We start from the raw sequence: 24,481 nt of genomic DNA, 5'->3' as shown, positions 1-24,481 counted from the left end.
AACATTTATATAGCTAACTCTTAAACAAGAGCGAGTTAGTTAGTTGTGAGAATGTTCTCTGTTATTGGGAATCATTCAGATTTTCATATCACCATTTTCTAAATCTTCTTTTGTTTTTACTGTTCTTTATTCCCCTTCAGGGAAGGAAAAAAAACATAACTAGAATCAAAACAAGGCCTGGATAACTCAACACGTCAGCGCTCGAGCTGTCCTCAGTCTGTCTGTCCTGTCCTGATCTGAACCCTGAGCTGGCTGGCCACCTCGTGAGGAAAGCCATCCACAAATCATCTTATGGAGCGGTACGCACGCTGTGGGACCTCATCCCAAACACAGGAAACCGAGACGACCTGAACTTTATGTTCCATACCATTCCTTTGAGCCGTATCCAACAGACACAAAAGTCTACGTCAAAAAAATCCACCTCTATTTTCTTCTCGGGAATGGAGCATAAAGTCGCCTACCCTACACATTCCAGAACCATGAAGTCTGACGCTGAACACATTTTTCATCAAAACAGCCATTTTCCAGGCAAAGTTTCGAAATGAAAATGTTTTCATATAAACGAGCCGGTATTTTCGGCCTAACGTGAGGTGACAGGCCTCATTTAGTGGATGGCGCCCGTGTTTATGAGTCTCATTGTGTGAACCTGTGCGGTGAACGCTGCCAACTAATGAGCTCAGTTAGATTAAGGTGGGCTCTCGACTCGGGGGGTGGGAAAACAAACACGCAGGTGACAAATCGTGTGGGGGGAACTGAAGCTTTTATCACCGCAGAAACGCGAGCTTACGTCTTGAGCGATTTCTTTTCTTCTTGGCTTCTGACGGTGCGGGCCAAAGGATCAGATGCCAAGCAGTGGAGCGCTGACCAGCGGGGTTTCAGGAGAATCTAAAGGAGCGACGGACGCTTCGCAGGTGTTCCTTTTAAAAACTACCAGTGCCAAACTATTTTGGCGCAGCTCATTGAGATCTCGGTGCCTTTTAGTTTGTTTGTATTCTCTTTTCAGCGCTTTACTCTTTCAGATTTAGGCCTTTTTTGCTCCGGTCGTCTATTAGCCAACAAAACAGACGTGTTCGTCCCCTTTTCTTTCTCTTTTAGATTTCCGTCCTCAATCAATGACTGTTTCTTGGTGCTCTTCAGAATTTTAAATGTCACTTCTTCTATGTGACTGTTTTAGTTTTTTTGCATTTACTTGAGAAGCAAAATAAATAAACAAAAAAATCTGAGATATTGGTAAAAAATGAAGTGATTTTATGATTAAAACAAGAAAGAATATATATGCCTATGGGCTCAGAAAAACTCAAGAATTCAGGGCTCAGAACTCGTTGAATTCCATTTCAATAACTTTCTGTTTTGATTTAAGATCTTTTTAGACTTTTTTAAAGATCTTACTAAGACCTAAAGAAACCTGCAACAGATCACAACTGATTATACTTTTATAATACATTTTCACTTGTGCAATGTATATTGTTGCACTAACAACCACCCCAACACGTCATATCAATGCCTGACAAGCTCCTACAACAGCCCAGCATCATGACAGCTGCAGAGACAACACTTTACTTCAAAAATCTAGTTACATGTTATTGCTAAATCAATATAGAGCTTTGCTTACAAAGTAATCAGGATCATAGCCAAGAATGTTAATTGCAATGTGGTCTAATGGATGCCTTGCAGGTATGGAAGACTTTCAGGACCTCAGCATACTCCATTATGAGTATTCACTAACTCTTGTTTCATAATAGTTTCTGCAACTCATCTAAACATTATTAGTTGTTGTTTTTTTCACGGCCACAATCACTTTGGCTTGCTCACTTTGCACTCGACAAACACATTAGAATTGAACTGTGTGAGTGTCATGGGGTGAGCCGTTGACATCTGATATGAGATATGGATAAATAAGCAGACACTTCTGGAATGGCAAAGCTAGAATTATTAAAAAAGCCCTAGCCGTGATGATTAGTGGTGAATATGTGATTAGTGTACCCACTGGTCCCCCTGCCGTGGGCCACGGTGGCACCGGGCATCAAGGGCACCTTGGATTTGCAGATGTTCAAGCTGATGACAGATGGCACTGGCACGGTCACGGGAGCGTCGGGACGGGGTCTGCACCAATGCAGAGCCACCTGCACCCCTCTGCCAGTCTACCATACCCACAGCAATGGACGGACTCAGTGTGTGTGTGTGTGTGATGAGTCAGCTCTCACGGAGATCACATCAACCCCAACAAAGGTGAGAACATCAGATGGGTTTGAGATCTCTTCATATGATCTCTGCAAAAGTACAGTTTCTATATCAATTCAAGTTTTTTCACCATGTTTGGGCTGATTTGTTTCTCATAATGGACAGATCATCTAGAACCTACAAGTCTAGTTTTTAGGTATAGTATTATATGTTTTGGAAGAAGATATTGTTGGCTTATTTTCTAAAATATATTAATATGATTCATTTTGATATTAATATTGCAATATAAATTTAGAAACAACTGAACTGTTACCCTTTTTTCTATACATTATATCTTTTCATACATTACAGTGTTTTGATACCTGATTTTTTATTGTTTTTCAAAGCAATATAGATGTATAATGTATAAATCTACGTCTACAGTATATAATATTTAATATTTTCCTACAATAATTATTATATTGCTATACAAATACACACACACTAAAATATGTAATATGTATATATAAATACACATATTTATATCTATAAGCTACCTGTGTGATATTTCATATACTGTATGTATATTTACATATATATATATATATATATATATATATATATATATATATATATATATTATTCTATACATCATATGTACTGTACACTAAAAAAAAGATGAATCTCTCATACATTATGAATCAAAACTAAAATAAATGTTTCATTCTTCATGATGTAAAATCAGGTATTAAAACATTAAGATGTATAAAAAAATATATATATATATAATGTGAAATTGATAATGCATTGGATATTGAAAAGTATTCAAATTATTTCATGTAGACAATGTATTTGAATAATGCTTGAATGCTAAAGACAAGCAATAAGAAGACATGGATTTATTCTCAGGATTGTTTAGATAATGATGACATTTGAATTTATTGACCATTAACTGTATTTAGTGCCTCTGGCATTGCATCCGTTTTCAAAGCATCAGCAGGAGGGCTCAGCTTCTGATTGGACGATGAACCGTGCTCAGTCCCCAATGGGTGAAGACACAATAGACGGACACAGAGAGCATGACACAAATGTCAAATCACTTATTAATGTGGACATACAAAGCCATGGGAACAAAATCTGCTCTCATATTTGAGAGTGGCAAGACAAATAGTCAATAATGTTTATGAGGAAGCCAGTTTTAGAAACTAGATTAAATGGGACAGTCCAACCAAAAATGTTAATTACTAGTCATTTCAAACCTGTATGACTTTCTTCTTCCGTGGAACACATGTGAAGATATTTTGAAGAATGTGAGTAACAAACCAATTTTGGTTCCCATTGACTTCCATTGTATGGACAAAAGTACAGTGGAGGTCAATGGGAACTGAAACGGTCTAGTAATCAAAATTCTTCAAAATATTTTGGAAAGGACATTACACTGTTTAAAAGGTATAGTCACAAGAGTTCAACATTTTATGTGTCTAGTCTAGTGCTATAAAATCAATTTCTAACATTGTCTGTGCAAAGTTAAATAATTTTTTGTTTCATGATATATTATAATAAACCAAACCATTTTTAATTCACACATCTGCTTTTAAACCTTGCCATTACATTGTAAAAAAAAAAATAGATTAGATTATCGCAGAAAGATTTACAAGAAAATAATATTTATTTTTTTTCTACTTCAAAACACATTTAATTCAATGTGCTACTTGCATTTCTTTGCAATTCTACACCAATGCATTTTTTTCAGTGAATTTTGTGAACAATTTTTGTGTTTTAACAAACTAAGGACAAGTAAAATCATTTTCACATCATTTTTCAGTTGGAGAATTGTTTGAGCCTGAAAGATTCCTTTAAATCTTGTCTGTAACATGAATAAACTTTGGCATATGGATCATTGCTTCAATCCATAATTTCTTCAGTGAAAACACTGAAATCATAAACACATTTCTGATAATAACAGCTTCAGGGGTTAACGAGACAATATGCTTTAAAAAAACACACACACACACACACACACACACACACACACAATGTGAATATGTTTTTTTACCTGTTAAACAAAGCCATAAGACTCTGAAAATGTCTGAAAAAGAGCCAGAATGAGTTATGACTAAGTTTCCCTAACTTCGCATCCCATTATTCTCTGGTCCGCCTCTAAAATGCGTTTTTCAGTCTCCCGCAGTGACAGAAACACATTATTAACGGGAGCTCAATGTGGTACATCCATTATTGAAAAGCTCCCCGCTGAACGTGCGTCCCTCCTGAGGAGCTTTCACGTGTAGATCTCGCTTGGGTTCGTTCCCAGTTCAGTGAAGGGGAATCATTTAAACAATGACACGGAGACTTCCAGATCCGCCTGCAGGATGAGAATATGAGCAATAACACACTCTGCGTGTGCGCTGATCGTTTGCTTCTGTCTTGTAGACCCTATGGTGCAGTCCAACATTTCTACAGTTTGACTATCTTCAGATTAGCACACTACCATAATATATTTTCTGTGTGCAGTATGCAGCTCCAGGCCAAAAGATGCAGAATACAGCCGCACGCTGTAAGAGATCCCATATCCCACAATGCAAAGTGCTCAACTTGACTTTCTAGTTTCAGAGTGATGAACGAACCACTAATATTAACCACCTACTTCTTGACTTGGGCTGCTTTTACCTTTTAATAAAACATCAAATTAATAATGTAAGGTTAAACTTGAGAATATCCACATTTACAGAGAAATATGGACATTAGTGGATACATTTTTTTTCACAGTTGCAAGCTTGTTTCCACCTCAGACTAAAGAATAAATAAGGCAACTGTGAGAATAAACTCTAAGAAATAAAGTCATATTGTGAGATATAAAGTCACAGTTACCAGAAACAGTCTTCCATAATGTTCTAGTTTAAAATTCAGCTGATAATCACTTGTGTTTTTCCTCATTTGTACCCTGCCCTGGATAAAGACATCTGCTAAATGACTAAATTTAAATGTAGTCAGTGAACTAAGCATCATTGCCATCAAGATCACATATATATAGCACTTGTAATGTACATATTTCAGGTCACCGTGTGCGCATTAAAAGCATGAGAGACATCTTGTTTACTAACCGGCATCTGGACTTTCCCTCGGCTAGACTCGGCTAAACAGCAGCGAGCGGGAATAGAACCATCCCATAATGCAACATCTCCATGAATTTCTCATGAGCTGGTTGGAAATGTGGTGGCCTGTAAATATTTAATCATAAGGCCATATGGATGGTCTCTTTGGTTGAACTCACAAGAGCAACGTGAGAGAACAATCCCATCCATAATGGCTTTATAACTGACCCTTCTCATCTACTGCGAGCGGTTAGAATGACTAGATATGGCAAAAGACAATGTTGTCCTGCATTTATCAAAGGAATATTCCAGGTTCAGTACAAGTTTATCATAACTGACAGCAAGGCATATTGTCAATTGCAACTAAAAATAGTTTTCATTTACCCTCCTTTTCTAAATGTGTGGCACCTACAATGGACATGAATGGGGCCAAATTCAGTTATATAATCAAACACATCTATACTGAAGAGACCTCTGCATTAATGCAAGCAGACCTGATTTTCTCAGATGGTCGTGTCTTTACAGCTTCTCAGTTGGCACCGATCATCACTGGTGTCTAAATTAAGCGCTGCGGACCGCTCTCAAACCCTCAACCCCCCGCCATGGGAACTTTCGAGTTAAATGATGCGCTCCTCGCGACACAAAAGCTCTGACATCTGTCTCTCCGAGAAGCACATTTAAAGCTGCTTGTTTGTCCCATCTTTACATTTATGAAAGGAAATCAAAACTAAAAGAAGAGTAGCGGAAGGAGGGGAGGGGTTTGTGATAGAGAGGGAGGACTGGAGCATCTAAAACAAAGGCCTTTTTCTTCCTCCGAGTGTTTGCTGGTTAATAATCCAACCCTCCCATGCTGCGTTCCAGAAATCTTAAGTGGAGTTTCTGCTCATCTGCTCGCTGAAGCTGGCTTGGACCATTAATATGAACAGAAGTAGACCGCATGCAGCCCTCCGGGTGAAAGACACGCTCAGGGAAAACCCTCTTAAGACTCTTCAAACATGATCGTTCATCCATTCATCAGCCAATTACGTGAGGAGAGGGCCTCTCAGTGTCACTGTCACTTGACTCAGCTGATGAAGACCAGGTCATTCAAATAAACATCAAATTATACCGACTGATATATTAATTTTGAATCAGATATTTTTTTTATCTGCTTATTAACTGATTTTCTAATTAATTACGATGGAAAATTAATAGAATTAAATGGGTCACTACAAAATGGAAAATAAACAATAGAAACAATAGAACTGAATTAGATCAACTCCTCAATTATGTACAGAGATATTAAAAAATACTTCTGTTTTTAGGATCCTAAATTAAACGTAAACATTTGTAAATGTAAAATTAAAATCACAAAAAAATATTAATTACATTTTACAATTCTAATAGCTAATTAACATTTATTATAATTAATTCTGTTTAACATTTACAAACTGCTGCGCAATACTGTTTAAAAATGTGTCAAACTTAACGTTTAATATATATGTATGTATTTGTGTATTTATTTGTATACTTATACATACAAGATTCTACTATATTATTAATTCTCCAGTAACTTGTAATTTGTGTCCTAATATATGTTCCTTTTCTGTTAAAGTAATGAAATTGGCCTAAATGTGGCCTAAAAGGCTAGCAGAGATTTAAAAGGCGCTATCATCTTTGTTTTTCTAGCATGGTCAGGACTCTGGGATAAACATTACCAGCAGGACCAGATCCATTTAAGACCTTTATTGCCAATAATAGGATCCCGCTGTGCTGGGTTCAGGACACACGAAAACTCTGAGGCAAAGAGCATTGTTAAAGTCCCCCTGAGGTGCTGATTTAACTCCACGTGACAATGATCAAGGAGGAGCGAGACCAACACTGACAACACACCAGCTAAACACTTCTAAACAATACATGATTCTCATTTACAGCACAGAACAGGAAAACAAAAGGCATATGATCCGATAAGGACAAAAAATAAATTATAACTACAAATAAAAATATTATTATTATTTAAAATAATATTTTATTACAATTATACTATTAAAATAATAGTTAAGTTACTTAAATTATAAAAAATGTACAAATCAATAAAAACTTTAATATTGCAATAATAATATTGCACTGTAAAATGAAACAAACGAGTAATTTAATAATAATAACAACAATCCCAGTGTGAGTAAAATAATACATATGAATTCAACTTCATAATATTAGAAATTCTCAATTATTATTATTAGATATAATATTAGATATCCTCAATGAAAAATAAATAAATCGAATCTACTTTATAAATTCACCAGCAGAGGGCGTCATGACGTCAGCACCACGTGCAAAAAAAATTAAAATGTGACGTTAGAGGTCACTGGGTGGGTTGTCATCAAACATGGCGGCCTCCTTGCTAAGCAGGAGGACAGCCTTAATGCTTGGATTTAGTAAATTAAACTCATTTCTACCGGCTGTAGTCCAGCAAATCGCGAACTATAACCCCAGACCCCTCTGGCTGAATATAAAGAACCCGTATATTCCGAGTAAAGAGAGCGAGAAGACGCCCGAGTGGCAGAAGACGGACAAGTACGAGCGCAGACTGTTCGGCCGCTATGGGAGCGTGTCCGGAGTGGATCCGGCCAAACTCTGGCCCTCTCCCGCCCGGCTGGAGGAGCTGATGGCCGAGGAGAGAGAGTGGCACCCTCCGATCGAGGTGATGCTGGAGAACATCGCGGCCAGAGAGAGAGAGAAGCAGCAGAAGCGGATGGAGAGGTGAAGTCAGCCTGACTAACACTTGTTCAGTTCACACGATCGAGAGTTACACAACTTATTCAGTCACAAGAAACTGTTCTGCCCAAAATGAAATGTCATTTTTCCTCACCTTCACGTTGAGTTGTCTCTCTCACAAATGTCCGAGCTCCAGTTTTCCATACAACGAAACTGAATCGACTTCTGCTGTCAAACTACAGGACATCTTCAAAGTGTGATTAAACGTCTTTGTCCTTTTTCGTTTCTTCTTTTTTTTTTTTTTTTTTTACATTTGAACCAGCTTCTGATTTCCACATGATAATCCACATGATTTCTCGGCTATATGGCAAGCTTTCTGAACCCGTTTGTGGTCGATTTTTTTTTTATGTATGGAGCGACATTTAAATCATTATTCAGAGAAAAAAAATCTTTCAACAGTTAAAATTTGACCGTTATGACGTATCACTGGTTTGACGTCGAACTCTATCAGCTCGCGTGTCTCGTGACCGATTATTCAAAATACTTTAGTATTTGTATTTATATATCAATGTTTGCAAAAGAAAAATGTTTCTTCTGTGAAAAAAAAACTAACAGTAAATTTAGGATGAGTAGATAGCAAAAAAAAAAAAAAAAGCGTGTCTCGTGACAGATTATTTATTTTTTAAAATGTTAAATCTTTGTTTATTTTGAATTTGATTTTTATGGTTAAACTATGGAAGTAAAAAAAAATGCAAGTCAATGGCAGAAGCTATTCGGTTATTAACATTCCACTAAATATCTTTTTTATAATCCTATGTTCTCAAAATACTTTAGTATTTGTATTTATATATCAATGTTTGCAAAAGAAAAATGTTTCTTCTGTGAAAAAAAAACTAACAGTAAATTTAGGATGAGTAGATGATAACAAAAAAAAAACAAAAAAAAAAAAAACTATAAAACTGTGCTATATTCATTACCTGATCTTTATGCCATGTTCATTGACTTAATGTGCTTTTCGCTTTGCTCCCACTCAGAGAGAAGATAATCGCTGCAAACATGGCCAAGATGCCCAAGATGATCGCCGACTGGAAAAAGCAGAAAAGGGAAACTAAACAGAAGCAACGAGAGGAGAAAGTGAAGCGGGACAAGCTGCTGGCCGAGGCGAGAGAACGTTTCGGTTACGCATTGGACCCCCGCAGTGCCAAATTCAAAGAGATGGTCACCGAGATCGAGAAAGAGGAGAAGAAGAAGAGAAAACTCCTGAAACGCAGGAAGAGAGAGGAAGAGCAGGGAACAGGGACGGCAGAATCCAGCCAGTAACCCTCAGAGAACAAGGACTTTCAGACAGTGCGACTGTAATAGATTATACTATTGTTTTTTTGTTTTTTTTTGTATGTGTGTGTCATTGTGATTATCCCACAGATTGTTTGATTTAAATAAAATCAATCACTGAAACAACATGCCTGTATTTAATACTACTTTAATATAAACTAAGTTTTATGCATGTCTGCCTGAATGAGATTCAAAGAATTGATTTTTTCATACAATAATCCCTCATTGAATTTTGATTAGTTCTTCATCAAGTAAAAGCATGTATACTAAACAATTAAACATATGCATGAAAAAACAGATGGGTGTAAATTGTCAAGGAAAACTGATTTATTCATACAGTAACCCAGAGCATGTGTTGCTAAATAACTGCATTGATTTTACGACTTGACTTACTATAAAATGATGCATAAATTAAACATTTCAAAAATACTTAAATATCAACATTTTGATGAAATATTAAGTACTGATAAAATCTATTTCAACACAACAAAAAAATAACCATAGCATTTGAATATGTATGATGCTATTTGAACCATTTGATTATTATAAACATTCTTGATTTATTCAAGAAAGGAATATAATCATCAATAATAAAGTATCCAAACCCCCCCAGCATTACAATAATAAACCGGTTTAATCATAATTACAACTTAGTGTAAAATGGTTTGTCTAATTATTATTGTTTATTTATTGTTGTTGTTGTTGTAAACACTGTCAGTTTCCCTTATCAAACCTGAACAGGACTTGAGAGAAAAAAATATACAGAAAAATATTAATTTAATTTCTAATGCTCCCTAAAATGTAAATTTTATTAAATTTTAACACACAGGAGCTTAAACTCTGGTTAACATCTGAAATGTCCATTCATCTATTCACTAAGTGATCTGAAATAAACATTGGTTTGGCAAAAATAACCTTGTGAGGGAATATGTACAAAATAAGATTTTAGTGTCTCCTATAATACCGCCCCCGAAAAAAAGCATGAGACAGGTCAACACTGGACAGTGCCACTGCATAACAAGCACACCGTGTCTTTGGTCCTTCGTTCTCCCCATAAGGGGACCGTGTAATTCTGCTCCGGTCTTTCAGGAGGAGAGACGCCATTGACTTAAGATCATCTTTCCTTACAATGCTGTTTTTTCATCTTGGTCGCTGGTGTCAGCCTTAAGTTTGGTCAGGGCCGCATGGACCCTAAACTGCGTACGAGACTCCATTGAGTACTCCTTGTAGTTATTTCTGACCGGAGAGATAAGGAGAACATTTCATGACAATGATGCATTGACAGACTGAAGCCAACAGCACGCAAGGATTTATTCCTAGACTGAACTCACTTGGCTTTCTGCAGGAGTTTGATGGCTTGCTCTTTCCTCCCGGTGTCGATGTACAGGAGACTCATCTCCAGCAGAGCGTTAGGAACCAGGTAATGATCGAACTTCAACTTCTTTTCACTGTTAAAGACACAAAACATCTCAAACACCATCCTGAGAAAGTACAAGCAGGGTAAATCCATTAACGCGGAGGCACTGGCCTGATATAAATCTGTCTGAAACAGTCCTCTGCCGCCTGCATCTGGCCTTGGTTCTTCAGACACAGGCCTTTCAGAAGCAGGATTACACACGTGTCGTCCATGGAGTACTCGTTCTCTACACATACAGAAAGAGGACATGTAAAACACTGTATACAGTACACCACACTACTCTATAGGAAGGTCACATAAACAAAATAAAACCAAACAGCAACCTTTTTTATTGTAAGGTTTGCTATTGTCAGAAACAATATTTAAAGGAAAATATATTTCCTCTGGTTCCTCTGCAGTAATGATGACTTCAAGCTCAGCAGATTTTAATAATCAAGTGTAATTAACTCTGTGATTCCATAAGTTTGAAAAGAACTTACTCTTCAAAACAAACAGTCATAGAAGGAAGCGGTTTACGTGTTGCATATATTTTTACTTCAGTTCACAATTATTTTACTTCAAGTAACAAAAATTATAATTATAATTTTTGAGAAAAAGATTACAAAAAATGAATATATGATGAAATGTCTAATCATTAGGATATATGTGTAATAAAATCAACAATGTTTACACTAAAAAATGACCATGAAATATTTAGCAATTGATAATATTAAAATTATCATTAAATGTTGTAAATATATTACTGAGCAATTGATCATTTAACATTTGAATTAGACTACATATTTGTTTTTGCAATAATATTTTACCTTATTATACACTGACAACAATTCATTTGTGTTAAGACCTATTTTAAAAGTGTTGCATTTATTTGTAGACATATTCTCTGTAAACAGCAGAGAGTGATACAGCTACTGGGCGTAACAGATTTCTGATGCAATATTCATTTTTATATTGGCTTCGCATATAAACAGTGTGTGGACTGGACAACCACCCTACAATTCTAAAAATTCATTCACTCTTTTTTTTTTTTTTTTTTTAACCCGTATAAAACATTTTTATGATATTTTTTTTATAAAATATCAAGCCGTTTTGATTTTCCGAGAAACATGATGTCATACTACTAGGGCCCCACCCACGACAGCTGACAGTCCTGTATTATCACATAAATATATGAAGAGTTTGGTTCCAAAATGCAATAAACGCCTTTTTTTCCCCCCACCAAAATCAGTGTATTATCTGGTTGGTACTGAAAAGTTAATTTTTAATTTTACGCAAAATACGATATCTGCCACCAAGTTACTAGGTCATTTGTTCTCCTTTTTTTCCAAACCGTGACAAACAACAGTCTCGTTTCTCTGCAGAATGCTCTATATCCACTCAACCAATCACAGCGCACCATTCCATACACTCTAGACAGTAACAACCAATCACAGTGCACCATTCCATGCACTCTAGACAGTAACAACCAATCACAGCGGACCATTCCACGCCCTGAAAAAAAAAAAACAGTAATGGCAGTGCTTTTAATACACTCAGCATCCTAGTTTTCCTCATCTGATTTGTACTTTGAGATCAACAAACAAACTTAGGGCTGCATGATAAATCACATGTGATTTTCACGCGCATCATCTCCTCAGTAAAGCCGGTTCTGTGATAAATCTCCATTGCGTGTTTTCAGATGGAGCGGCATTTAATAGACAGAGCCATACATCAATGACAAAGTATGCAATATCACGTTCATAATAGCAGATGTTTTTGTTAATACGGCACATAGCACTAGTCAACTAAATGAACGTAACATGGCAAAGTAGAGTGCACTTTTGGAGGTTGAATGTAAGGGAAATGTCATTTTGGAATTTTTACTCTGTGGTTTCATGTGATATTGTTGTTCATGTATGTTCATGATTTTATTTTATTTTATTTTTGTAAGCCTAATTAATTTATAGCAATGGGCATCCAATGTCCTCTTTAATACACAGGGGACTTTGTGTAGCGTTACCTGGGGCGGCCTGTAGAGTGCGCTCTGCCTCAAACAGTGTCTCCATCATGCCCTCTGTCAGCTCAGGCTGTTTGCTGATTATGGAGAAACCATTCCACATGTACATCATCTCCTAAAATATGAAGAACACTCAGAATATAAACGCTGTTGCCTCTGTTTTAAAGTATATATATAAATATATTGCCTTATTAGAGAAAAGTATAAAGCGTTTAGAAAGAAGTGAGTTGAATGCAATGCATTATTCTTACAAGCACGGGAACAGGAAGTCTAATTGGATTGCTGGTTTTGTACCGTCTTGCTTTCCGAATGGCAAACTTCTCTGTGGGTGGAGATTTGCCCGCTATCTTCTGCTTGTATGTTGGTACCTGTCTGATAGACCGAAAAAGATAGATAGGAGGTGAACGGGAATAAAAAAAAAAATCTTTATTTCATTCCATCAGTCAGCTGACGTCTCAGTTTTGAAACAGTGTTAACACATATCCAGTAAACCCACAGAAAGCGAGATGTACACAAGGAAAGAGTTCATTTCTGCTCCTGTGTTGGCAGTGCCATTACTTGTGAAAGTATGTACCTAAAGAGATCCACCTCATTATCCCCGAATGGCCGGGCTTCTGTGTCTGAAAGCATGCTGAGATAAGCTGCCTTCATGTACACGTACATGGCCTGAGAGAGAGAGAGAAAATCATCATAATCCTTCTGCACACTGGAAACACACTGTACGTAATCACCACCAGCAACAGAACCAACCAGTTCAAACAAAAACCTGGCAAACACACACAAAGCCAATTTACACAGCTCACACACGGCAGTCATTGTTTGAATCGCTGTAGCATAACTTCAATTTTTATTCAAATACAGTTCAATCTCAGGGTCTGCACCTGTACGCTTTTACTTGATGTTTCCAAGGAGGAAGTCTGTCTGCAATTAGACCAGAAATATTGACTAACGTTACTGTTGACTAACCAACTGCTGAGAACATTTCGTCAATTGTGAAGAAATCTCTCATTTTGCCCTTCGTTTTTTTGTGGCGTAGATAGTAAAAACGTGTTGTGCTCTTTATTACGTGACCAGGAGTCAAATCCACTTTTTGGCTAACTTTTTTTTTCTCCCTTTTCAAATTTCAAATCACATCAGAAAAGCATTTACTTTCAATAAAAAAATGAAGGAAATAATCAAAAAGTTGAAAATAAAGTAACAGGGAGGGTTAGAGCAAATGTAGGGAGGGCTTTATTGTCCCAATGAAGTGGGAGCAATTTGATAAGTTGAATTAAAATTTAAATTTACACTCAATAAGTTATAATTGCATACGGTTTTATAATATATAATGTACTGCAATACTGAGGTGCAGATAATTGCCACTATTTGCAATAAATTGTAGCTATAAACAGCAGAAAATCCTGCTATTTTAATATAGTGTAAATAGAATCTATATATATTTGCACTTAGTGTAATTAGCATCCATCACTAAGAAAATAAGCTATTTTCACTTTGTGTAAATAGAATCTATTGCTATTTGCACTTAAAATAGAAAAATATGCCATATATATATATATATATATATATATATATATATATATATATATATATATATATATATATATATATATAAATAGATATGACATACTTTAATTGAAAATATTAAATTAAGGGTTTAAACACTCTTAAAGAGGGCAAAACATGGAAAACTAATTGCATTGCTTTCTAGTTTGCATTATATATGATGCAGACATTTTCCCAACACCAATAAAATCCCAGACTTGATTTACATTTGCAGGTGGAGGCCGTTTCAAACGTGCGGCGCAGAAATGTCTATACAGCTCAATGAGACAAATTAGGTTTTTCTCAAAAACATACAGTAAACTATACTGCCTTTAGCATTATTAAGGATGTTGCTCTTTTAGTCATTTCTCCAAAACATAATGTACATTTATAGATTTATACTAAAACTTTCGATCTCAGGTGATAAAAAATGTATTGTCATGGGACTTAATCATGAAATGCAACAAAAACTAATTTCTGCATGAACTGTTCTCTTGGAGCAGCCGGGTCACCTTAGACCAGCGGCTCTCCTGGCTGAGCAGGTCTGCATAGAAGTACGCCATCTTCCAGTGTCTCTTAAAGGTGAAGCACCACATCAGCTCCCAGTAGCACATGTGATGAAACTGTTTCCAGGCCTGCTGGGCCTTACAGCCGTCCTCAAACAGCGCCACCGCCTGGACATGAGGAGGTACAATAATGGCAAAATGTTAGTGAAGTCCATTCATAACATAAGCCTCAGTTTCTTACAAAATATTGTAATTTAGTTTTTCATAACCATGTTCCACCCCTCTCTGACCCTTGCCATAGTTTAACTGTCTTCTTATCAGTCTGAAGTCTTTTAAACCATTGAAACGCTATGTGGTCAGATTCCAAATGACTAATATTTCAGTACTCAGCTTTATGAAGGATTAGTTCTTGTAAATGTTCTCCACCCATTTCTCACCTCGTCAATGTTGCCCTTTATTTCTTCGGCTCGACCAGCAAAGAAGAGGAATATTGCTCCCTGGAGAGATAATCACAACATGAGCTCCAAAAACACCCAATGAAGACCCCATGTTATGGCTTGACTAGCACAGCTCCCTTTCAAGGGTTCACATTACGAACAATTGGCAGTGGTAACTCCTCCCCTTCTCCAAACATCCTGAAATCTTATAGGATCAACAGGATAACCTTATAGTATAAACCTTGGTTCCTGGACCTCAGGGAGATGCTGGTGGGTACCCCTTGGTGAATCCCCCTCAGGAGGGACCTGCTGTCTCAAGCAAGTTGCTCGATATGGCGCCCCCAGCCTGGTGTTGTGGAGACTTAATGTGTGGCTACTTCAGGGGTCACAGAGGGATTAAGCACCCTGTCCATCCCGTGTGTTTGACAAGCTCACTGAGTCTTATACACCTTCTATTAGGCACCTTCTACGTCTGTAAGCTCTTAAATGGGGAGTGTTTGTGAAAAGGTGCTGTGATAAAGACATAGACCCGGGGAGCTGTCCTAACTAATTGATTTTTTTAATTAGTTTGTGGCATTTTGTTTTGTTTTGTTCCTCAGTTGATGGGCAATCGATCGAGAGGCACGCTCTGTTGGTCAGATTTCTGATTGGAAAAGAGATTATACCCCACATGCCTGCCACCGTGGGACTTAGCACTGGTTCTGAAAGCTCTCTCTCTATCCCTTTTCAAGCGCTGACAAAGGCTAATTTCTCTACATGGGCCTGATCTAAAGGCACATCTATTTGGGATATATACTTTGCATCCGACTGGTCCTCACAGAATACTTTCGGGAGGTTTTACAAGTTTGGTGTGCCATCCTTGGCATCTCAAGTGCTCTTGTTGAGTGTCTAACCTCTGTTACCACATACAGCTGTTGACACTGTGCAGGCCTATGTACATTTTTAGATGTGCTTTTGTTAGGTTATAAGGTGCTACTGTACCTTACTTATTGTTGTTGTATCTGCCCTGAATTCAGTGCTGCTACTTGTTTATTCTGGCCAGATATGCTAATTTGTGTAAATTTCATTGGTTTAGCTCCACCAATCAGCTGCAGGCTTTCCTAGCAGGATTGCTATTGGTTGGGAATTGTGTGTTTTCTCACACCACATGCTTGATGTGGTCTTAGTCCTAGGTTCAGGCTGATAATTGCCGCTCTTATTGTATACTGATTGTATACTCTTCCCATTCTCAATGTTCCAGAATATATAGTGAACTCTTGAAAGAGAACGTCTCTGGTAGTAACATTGGTTTCCTGACAGCAGGAACAAGACATTGCAAAGTTGGCCGTGAACGCTGCGAACATTTTCAAATGTTTAAATCCGTTCATATGTGAATTTGTCAACAAGCACGAGTCAGCTCAAAGAGTGCGGACATGAACTAACTCCACTAAACACTATTTCTATTGTATGGGGTCTTTAACGTACAAAAGGAATAAAAGTACTAGTATTTAAAACAAAATGGCCCTTAAATTTGAAATCAGTTTTATATTTACATTTATAAATAAAGCAGAAAGACAGAAGCTGAAACGTACACGTGGGTATCGCAGTCGAAATGGCTTCAATAGCTGCTCTGCCTCCTCCACCTCCCCCTCTCCAGTACCTACACAAAACATCACTTTATTAATAACAAACAAATATCTGAGAACTCATCATTTCAATACATACTACTGTTCAAAAGTTTGGGCTCAGTGAGATTTTTTTTTTTTTGAAAGAAGTTTCTTATGCTCACCGAGGCTGCATGTATTTGATAAAAAAAATACAGAAAAACGGTAATATTGTGAAATATTATTACAATCTAAATCTTGAATATTTTCAAATGCAAAGCAAAATTCAATTGTAATGCAATTCAAATGATGCAAGCGGAGTTTTCAGTCTTCAGTGTCACATGATCCTTCAGAAATCATTCTACTATACTGATCTGCTGCTCAAGAAACATCTCTGATTATATCAATGATGAAAACAGTTGTGCTGCTCATATTTTTGTAAAAACAGTATCCTAAACCTATCAATGAAATCCAAATACATACTGAAACTTTAAAATGACAGCTGAATTTTCATTTTTGGGTGAACTATCACTTAAGTTTTCACAATTGCATTAATGATGTAAGATGTCTGCTTTATGTGAATATCAAATGCATAATGTATCACAAATGCACTTTACCTAAAATAAAGGAGAGGAAGGTGTAGAAACAGAGTAGGAGGAGGGCGCACAGCATGGAGCGCAGGGTATAAGAGGTGGCACCCGTGAACAGCTGAGAGATGCCAAATTCCTACACACACACACACACACACACCAAAGATTATTAACAAAAAAATAAACACACGAACAAGCCCACTGCAATGTCTCTCCAATAATGAGAACGGAGTAATTTTTCAATTCAGGAGACACCTTATCTCCAGAAAAGCCAGCAAACTCCAGCAACTTGAGTATCCGGGCAGGAAACAGTGAAAGAGTCTGTGTAACAGTGAAGAACACAACTGTCAATCTGGAGTTTATTCATAAGGAATAGAGATGCAATATTCCAGATGAACATACCAAATTGAAAGCTCCAATCCCAAAAGAGACTCCGCCCTCTAAGTGCTTGTGATTTGGTCCTCTGAAAGTGGTATCTGATTGGACGAAGGCGTGCAGCTCCCTGGATGAGAATGATGACATCACTCACAGCAGACAGATTCAATGAACAGTTCAATTCAAGGGCATGATGCTGGCACACAAACCAGAATCATTTACGGACAGTGAAACCACAGATTTCCTTCACTTTCTTGCTACAGACTTACTTGTATATGAGGTAACTGTTCCGTACTTTGATTCCTCCTTTAATAAAACTAACCATATCCTCATCCTGTCAACAAACAGAGAATGAGAAATCAGGTGCAGATTTGAGCTAAAAGTGGCCTTAGGCCTCAGGAACAGGTCAAACCAAAATTAAGAATTAAGGCCTTCAGGCCATCCAAAATGAAGATGAGTTTGTTTCTTCATCTGAACAGATTTGGAGAAATGTAGCATTACATCACTCGATCACCAATGAATCCTCTACAGTGAATGGGTGCCGTCAGAATGAGAATCTAAACAGATGATAAAGACATCACAATTACTTGAGGATTATTGTGATGTTTTACCAACTGTTTGGAATCTCATTCTGACGGCACCCCTTCACTGTAGAGGATCCACTGATCAAGTGATGTAATGCTGCATTTCTCCAAATCTGTTCAAATGAAGAAACAAACTCATCTACATTTTGGATAGCCTGAAGGTGAGTAGTGAAATTTTTCACCCCAAAAATAAAATGTTAAAAATTGAACAATTCTTTTAACCTGAGGTAAAATGTATATATATTGAGTTCTAGACATTAAGGTTAAGACCTTGAAGACACCAAAATGCACACATAGTTTACAAAAAACATCTGAGATGATCTGTTTTTGAGTGAAATTTGTCTTGAAAAGTGTCAAACCTGTAAGAATGTGAGAGCGGCTCTGTGTAGTAAACACTCAGCATAACACACTTCAGCATGGAGCTGCTCTGTAAAACATCAACACATTTGATCATAAAACAGTTATTAAATGAAGCATCTTAAAACTTTAACTGATTTTGGCTAGCTTTAGCCAAGAACTGACCAAATTCATCTTTCTTCAGAATGAATACTGTGCTACATAATAGGTTTGTTTGAGTTGTATTGCTCCGTTAATAGTGTGAGATGTGTGAGATTTCTAGAATAACCGCACCTTCTGAAAGATCATCATTTGCTCCTCGAGTCCCAAGACCACCTGACTTCTTTCGGAACCTGAAAGAAAACAGCAAGAACTCAAGAGATAAGTGAAAAAACACACAATAAGCATGTCTAACATAATTACATCCACATGTGATCAGACTAAGATCAGGCACTCAATATATATACATATATACATACACACATATATACTGTATATATTAGTGCTGTCAAACCATTAATCACATCCAAAATAACAGTTATTGTTTAAGTAATATATTGGTGTGTATACTGTATATATTTATTCTGTATATATAAATACACACACATGCATGTACACACACACACACACACACACATACATACACATATATATACATACACACACACACATGTAAATATTTTGTAAAATATATACTTAATAAATATACACCATAAACGGATATATTGTGTTTAAAAAAACATATTTTGACAGCACTGATATATACCTATTATATATACCTATTATATATATATATATATATATATATATATATATATATATATATATATATATATATATATATATATATATATATATATATATATATATATATATATATATATATATAACACACACACACACAAACTAACGTCACTCTCCCAAGAGGATGTTTGGAGGGGTTTAGGAGGAGATCACGAGAAGGATCTGCCGTGTGACTCATTGTTTCTTAAGCAAACTGAAAGTGAGCTGATGTGTGAATCCACCCACATACAGTCATCTGGATTAGTGCAGCACTGTAACATGGGAAGCACATGCTATATGTAGGACATATATGCATCTCTTCCACTCCATTTAATCTATGTCATGTTAGGCCAGTAAAACTCCCCATTAGCCATCACCAGCTGCTTGTCTTTGAGAAAGTTCCATCTACATGCAAATGCAAGCAAATTTTAAAGTGGCTGGATCGAGTCAGCTGACATGGAAATGACCCCATTTGCCTAAAAATGAAAGGTCACGGGAGCATGCCTCTCCATGACTGAAACAAACGCAGTGTTTTGGCTCTCTTTCTACCTCTGGCACACCTCCTGAGCGCTCTTCATCGTGTTCCCAGCATGCACTATGTCGTCGTGTTGGAAGGTCATCATGGCCTGCATCTCTAATACTGTGGCATACATCAGAGCGTGATACATGCTCTCCTTTGCCCTGGAATACAACACAACACATGCTTTTACACACAACCTGAGATCACACTCCAACACAGCAGGCTACTAGTTACAAATTAAGAAAGTTAATGCCTTAAACCTTCTCTATGCAAAAATGTGAACGCAATTATTAAGTATTGGACCCTTATGTTCCCATCACATTCATTCAAGAACACACCTTTATTTTTTTATATGAAAAAAAAAAAAAAAAAATAATAATAATAATAATAATAATAATAATATATATATATATATATATATATATATATATATATATATTTTTTTTTTTTTTTTTTTTTTTTTTTTTTTAATTATTAATATTGATGCACACAAAAATAAATACAAATTTAAATAAAAGTGTTTGAACAAAATTATTAATTAATGCTTTAAGGTAAATAAATGTACATAATTTGTATATAATTTTAACAAAATGTACAGTATTTTCATTTTATAATTATTAACTTTAAAGCCTTGTCAGTTAACAATAAACAAAATATGAATTAATATTACAATATTATATGTAAAAATATTTTCTTTAAAAATGTGTTTGGGGAAAACTATCATTTAAAGCATTAAAATAAAGAAATAATATTCTGTTTATTATGTGCGCTTCAGTTTTGTCGTCAGCCGCTTTGAATTCTTGAGCTCTTAAAAGTCGGGTGGATTCTGATTGGTCGTCAATGTTTTTATCATTCATCAGCTGGAAAAACAAATCACTCAGAAAATTAATCTAATTATATAGTTGAAACTTCACTATTCTCATAGAATTAGAACGATTAATAAAACTTGTGGTGAGTTTAAAGTTACTTTCTCTCTGAGTAGGTACTTCATTAGAATTTAAACTTACTTCGCAAAACTGTCCTAGAATACTAATAAAATAAAGATTTATAGTCTGAAACCAAGAATGACGTACTTCCAGGTGGGCCTGTGTATATAAATGAGGGTTAGAGTCACTAACTAGTTTTCCTTCCCAGCTCCAGATTAATGAAGTGGGTCCGTGTGCAGGACTATTGTCAGACATGAGGGTGTGAGCTTTAGGCAAACACCTCACATCCTGGACGAGGGAGCACACCTGATGCAACTCTGCCACAATGGAAATAAAGCCTGCTATCACGGGATGACATCTACAATTACTACAAGTGCTTCAGGGACCGGCACATTCACCGCAGCATCTGACTGAAAACTGAGCATCGTGGGGTTGGTATGTTACACACCACTCCTTTAATAAACAGCTCCTGCTCTTAAGATCACTCACACAGATACTGGAGCAGAAACTGAACACAGGAAGGTTGAAATAAGACTTCTCTCACCGTGGCCGGAGTTTGTCCAAACTCTCATTGAAGTGGTTGTTGAGGAACAGATCCATGGCCTCCATGCATTCATCAAGACAGACCTGTAGGGACATCTGTCTGGAGCTGGTCACACACACACACACACACACACACACACACACACACACACACAATGAGCACGTGCCAAAGACTTCAACAGCTTTATAGAAAACTAATTCTAATGACTAGATTAGACTATTATTAGTGGTCTTTTTATTTTTATTTTTTAAATGGAAGCCAGTATCTAAAGTGCAAGCTCTCCAGTGATTAATATACTGCAGATGAATATATTCATTTATGATGGAACAAGGTTGAATGATAACAAAGAGATAAAATAAATAGAAATAAATACATTTATGCATTTAGAAGATGCTTTTATCCAAAGCGACTTACAGGCTATCAATTTTTACCTATGATTAAAAATAATAATAATAATAATAATAAAGAGATATACAATAATTATCCCATAATATAAGAACATAATTCAAAATGCAAACAAATACATAAATATTAAAATAAAATAGGAAGAATTATCAGTTGACAAAGCTTTAGAACACATAAACCAATTATATTTTAAATTAAACTATTTAGCTAAAAATTATGTGACTGTGTAAATACAAATATATCCATTACACAGTGTGTGTGTGTGTATAATTGGAACAGTATATACTGTATATATAGACAAAACTTAATTTTAAATGTACAAATATTGCACATAAAATTTAAATAATTATCTTATTATTTCATTTCACTAAGGCTGGGTTTGTCCTCTTTGCTCCATAGCTCTCGATGTTAAGTTAACCCACACAAACACAAGCAAAGCCGCTTGGTGAAATGAATGACATTTACTACTAAATACCAGGACTCCATTCAGACCTGTCAGCAGTGCCCTTTATTAATTATGAATGCTTCTGATGCTGAGTTTTACAGCACATGACCACTGAAGATATATATAGCAGGACTAATTAATGTCAACTGGTTGATCCTGCTTCTAGAGCAGATAAACATTCATGGGCTCTCAAAGTGAGACATACGGCCCTCTGGCACCTGTTGCTTATGGGATTTATAAACTAAGCTACATGCATTTGCTTGAATCCACATGCATCCTGGTAAAGATGCAAAAACGACTGGTTTAAAGCAATTGCAAGTAATTGAAGGTAACCTTTAACACTCTCAAGCTGCAATGACTCATGTTAAAACACAAATGCATTGCAGAATATGGCTCACACACTGTGTCACTCGTCAAGGTGTTTGATGTTTGCTCAGAGCACACACAGACTGGGCACGGACAGCCAGCGCCTTTGGATAAGAATATGAATGTGTCACACTGCACAGTCAATTACTTCACTTGAACAACATTAAGAGCACATCTGCCAGCAGTAAAGCTGTCTTTAGCATTGTATTTAGGGATGGGGTTTCATTCTCTCACTGAGAACATGAGCTGAGCTCAAACCAGACTCTTGCAAAACAAGGAAGGAAGAGATGTGAACATTTGACATCAAGAGAAAAAAAAACTGCCAAAACTAAACACAGACTCACTGAATCAGCAATTTAGAGACTTACAGAACCACAAAGCATGACAGTTTGAGTTTTGCTGAGTAGCAGATGGTTGAAAATACCCAGCACTGATGCAACACTCTCATTTCTTTTCAAATAAACGTTAAACAAGACATCAACAACTCACTTTCCTGTACCAGGTGCATTTTTCCCAGTGGACATGGTGTATTTAGTTGTTTGTTGTCCTCTTCTTGGCCTTGTGGCCACACGAACACCTGCCTGAAGTGCTCAGGATTTCTCTCAGAGCTCCAGAAGAAAGTTTGTCACTGCTCCTGAAGATGCTGCATGTGTGAGGAACGCTGGGAGCTCGAGCTGGCACGGGATGAGGATCAGAGCTCGGCGGCTGTCTGAAGTGAGAGCACGGAGTTTCTGACTCCTCCTCGGGCTCACAGCAGGTTTAATGACAGGAGACCGGAGCCATGGGACAGAGGTTAGTAGCGCCATCTAGCGCTGGGGTGAAGGACTGATAACATGACGCACCAACTATATGTTTGTATGTAAATAATTAATTAGAATTTATTTTGAATTGTTTGTTTAATCGGTAATTTTGCCCAAACCTTTTTATTTCTAAATATTTAAAATGCATATATTTAATTGCATCTAATATTTATTACTGTTTTTATTTTATTATTTAATTCATGATTATGCATAAATATATAAATATATACAAATAAGAAATTATTATGAAATTATTTACATATTTTATAATTTAACAATAATTTATATAATTTTTATTATTTACTGCGTGTGTGAAAATATAAACACAAACAGAAAAATAGATTAATTAATAAGGTCTCATGAAGACTTAAAGGTATATGGCATTTTTTTTAAAGAGTAATAACATTATAACCCTTCAAAAAGAAAAGAAAATGGAAATTTAAAGATAGCCTACGTTACACCAGTAAAATAATAATAATAATAACAAATAAAATCTGAAACATAATAGCATATATATATATATATATATATATATACTTTATTGTTTTTTATTGTACATCCAAATTCAGTCTCTTAATCAAAGTTCTTAAGTTGTCATGCATAAAATGATCAAATACATAAAAATAATTAAATAGTTTAACACCATGTTTTAGATAATCAGCGACGCCAAAATGTTTAAAAAAGGGTGGAAAAGGTTTCCACAGCTACTTTACACCATGTTTTTTCTCTCAAAAATGAAGAAATAATCTAATTGAAATGCACAAAATGAAAAGGAAGTAAAATGGCGTGATATTCTTATTGTTATAAATGCGTTTAAGAGGTTTTACAAGGGGAGTCTCAGTAAGAAAGACACTAGATCTAGCCGAAGTCTCAAGAAAATTGTTTAAGTCCATAAAAAAATTACAATGTAGGCCTAACACCAAAAAAAAAACCAAGATCGATAACATGGCCACTGCCAGAAAAATTAAGAATTGTATCTTTCAACTACAAATTAAAATCATATTTTATCCATATTATTAGTACGCCCAAACACACAGTTTATTGG

At 36.2% G+C, this 24,481-nt stretch overlaps 3 protein-coding genes across 9 annotated transcripts in view; 1 reads left to right on the top strand and 2 right to left on the bottom strand.

The window, feature by feature from the left end:
- LOC127954857 (nuclear factor 1 X-type-like) overlaps positions 1-8,214 on the bottom strand; it is a 159,100-nt gene extending 150,886 nt beyond the window's left edge. For 2 of the 6 annotated variants that reach the window (XM_052553423.1, XM_052553421.1), the window contains exon 1: positions 8,104-8,213. The gene's annotated coding sequence lies outside the window, so the exon portion shown is untranslated. Of the gene's footprint in view, positions 1-8,103 lie in introns of all 6 variants that reach the window. The other 4 variants (XM_052553420.1, XM_052553413.1, XM_052553414.1 and 1 more) reach the window with 4 other exon arrangements.
- LOC127954989 (growth arrest and DNA damage-inducible proteins-interacting protein 1) lies at positions 7,591-9,409 on the top strand. The gene is made up of 2 exons (XM_052553426.1): positions 7,591-7,994; positions 8,984-9,409. The coding sequence occupies exons 1-2, from the start codon at positions 7,621-7,623 to the stop codon at positions 9,267-9,269; spliced, it is 660 nt and encodes a 219-aa protein (XP_052409386.1). The 5' UTR covers positions 7,591-7,620; the 3' UTR covers positions 9,270-9,409.
- Positions 9,410-9,470: 61 nt separating this feature from the next.
- On the bottom strand, positions 9,471-23,403 carry LOC127954963 (tetratricopeptide repeat protein 39A). 2 transcript variants are annotated; one of them, XM_052553424.1, is made up of 18 exons: positions 23,126-23,398; positions 21,421-21,525; positions 19,980-20,111; positions 18,942-19,000; positions 18,671-18,738; positions 17,997-18,061; positions 17,755-17,854; positions 17,608-17,673; positions 17,380-17,488; positions 16,751-16,818; positions 15,180-15,239; positions 14,749-14,910; positions 13,269-13,360; positions 12,946-13,066; positions 12,698-12,809; positions 10,810-10,924; positions 10,613-10,729; positions 9,471-10,517 (listed from the first exon to the last, which is right to left on the bottom strand). In XM_052553424.1, exons 1-18 carry the CDS (start codon positions 23,158-23,160, stop codon positions 10,406-10,408), a joined length of 1,698 nt encoding a protein of 565 aa, XP_052409384.1. In that variant the 5' UTR covers positions 23,161-23,398; the 3' UTR covers positions 9,471-10,405. The 2 variants fall into 2 exon arrangements, with proteins under 2 accessions (XP_052409384.1, XP_052409385.1); XM_052553425.1 differs by lacking the exons at positions 9,471-10,517; positions 10,613-10,729; positions 10,810-10,924 and adding an exon at positions 11,951-12,189 and having other exon boundaries at positions 23,126-23,403.
- Positions 23,404-24,481: the final 1,078 nt, after the last annotated feature.

The sequence above is a fragment of the Carassius gibelio genome, chromosome A3, assembly GCF_023724105.1.
Source record: "Carassius gibelio isolate Cgi1373 ecotype wild population from Czech Republic chromosome A3, carGib1.2-hapl.c, whole genome shotgun sequence".
Lineage (NCBI taxonomy): Eukaryota > Metazoa > Chordata > Actinopteri > Cypriniformes > Cyprinidae > Carassius > Carassius gibelio.
The sequence above is the reverse complement of the archived record's forward strand: the minus strand, read 5'-3'. Positions and strand labels throughout refer to the sequence as shown.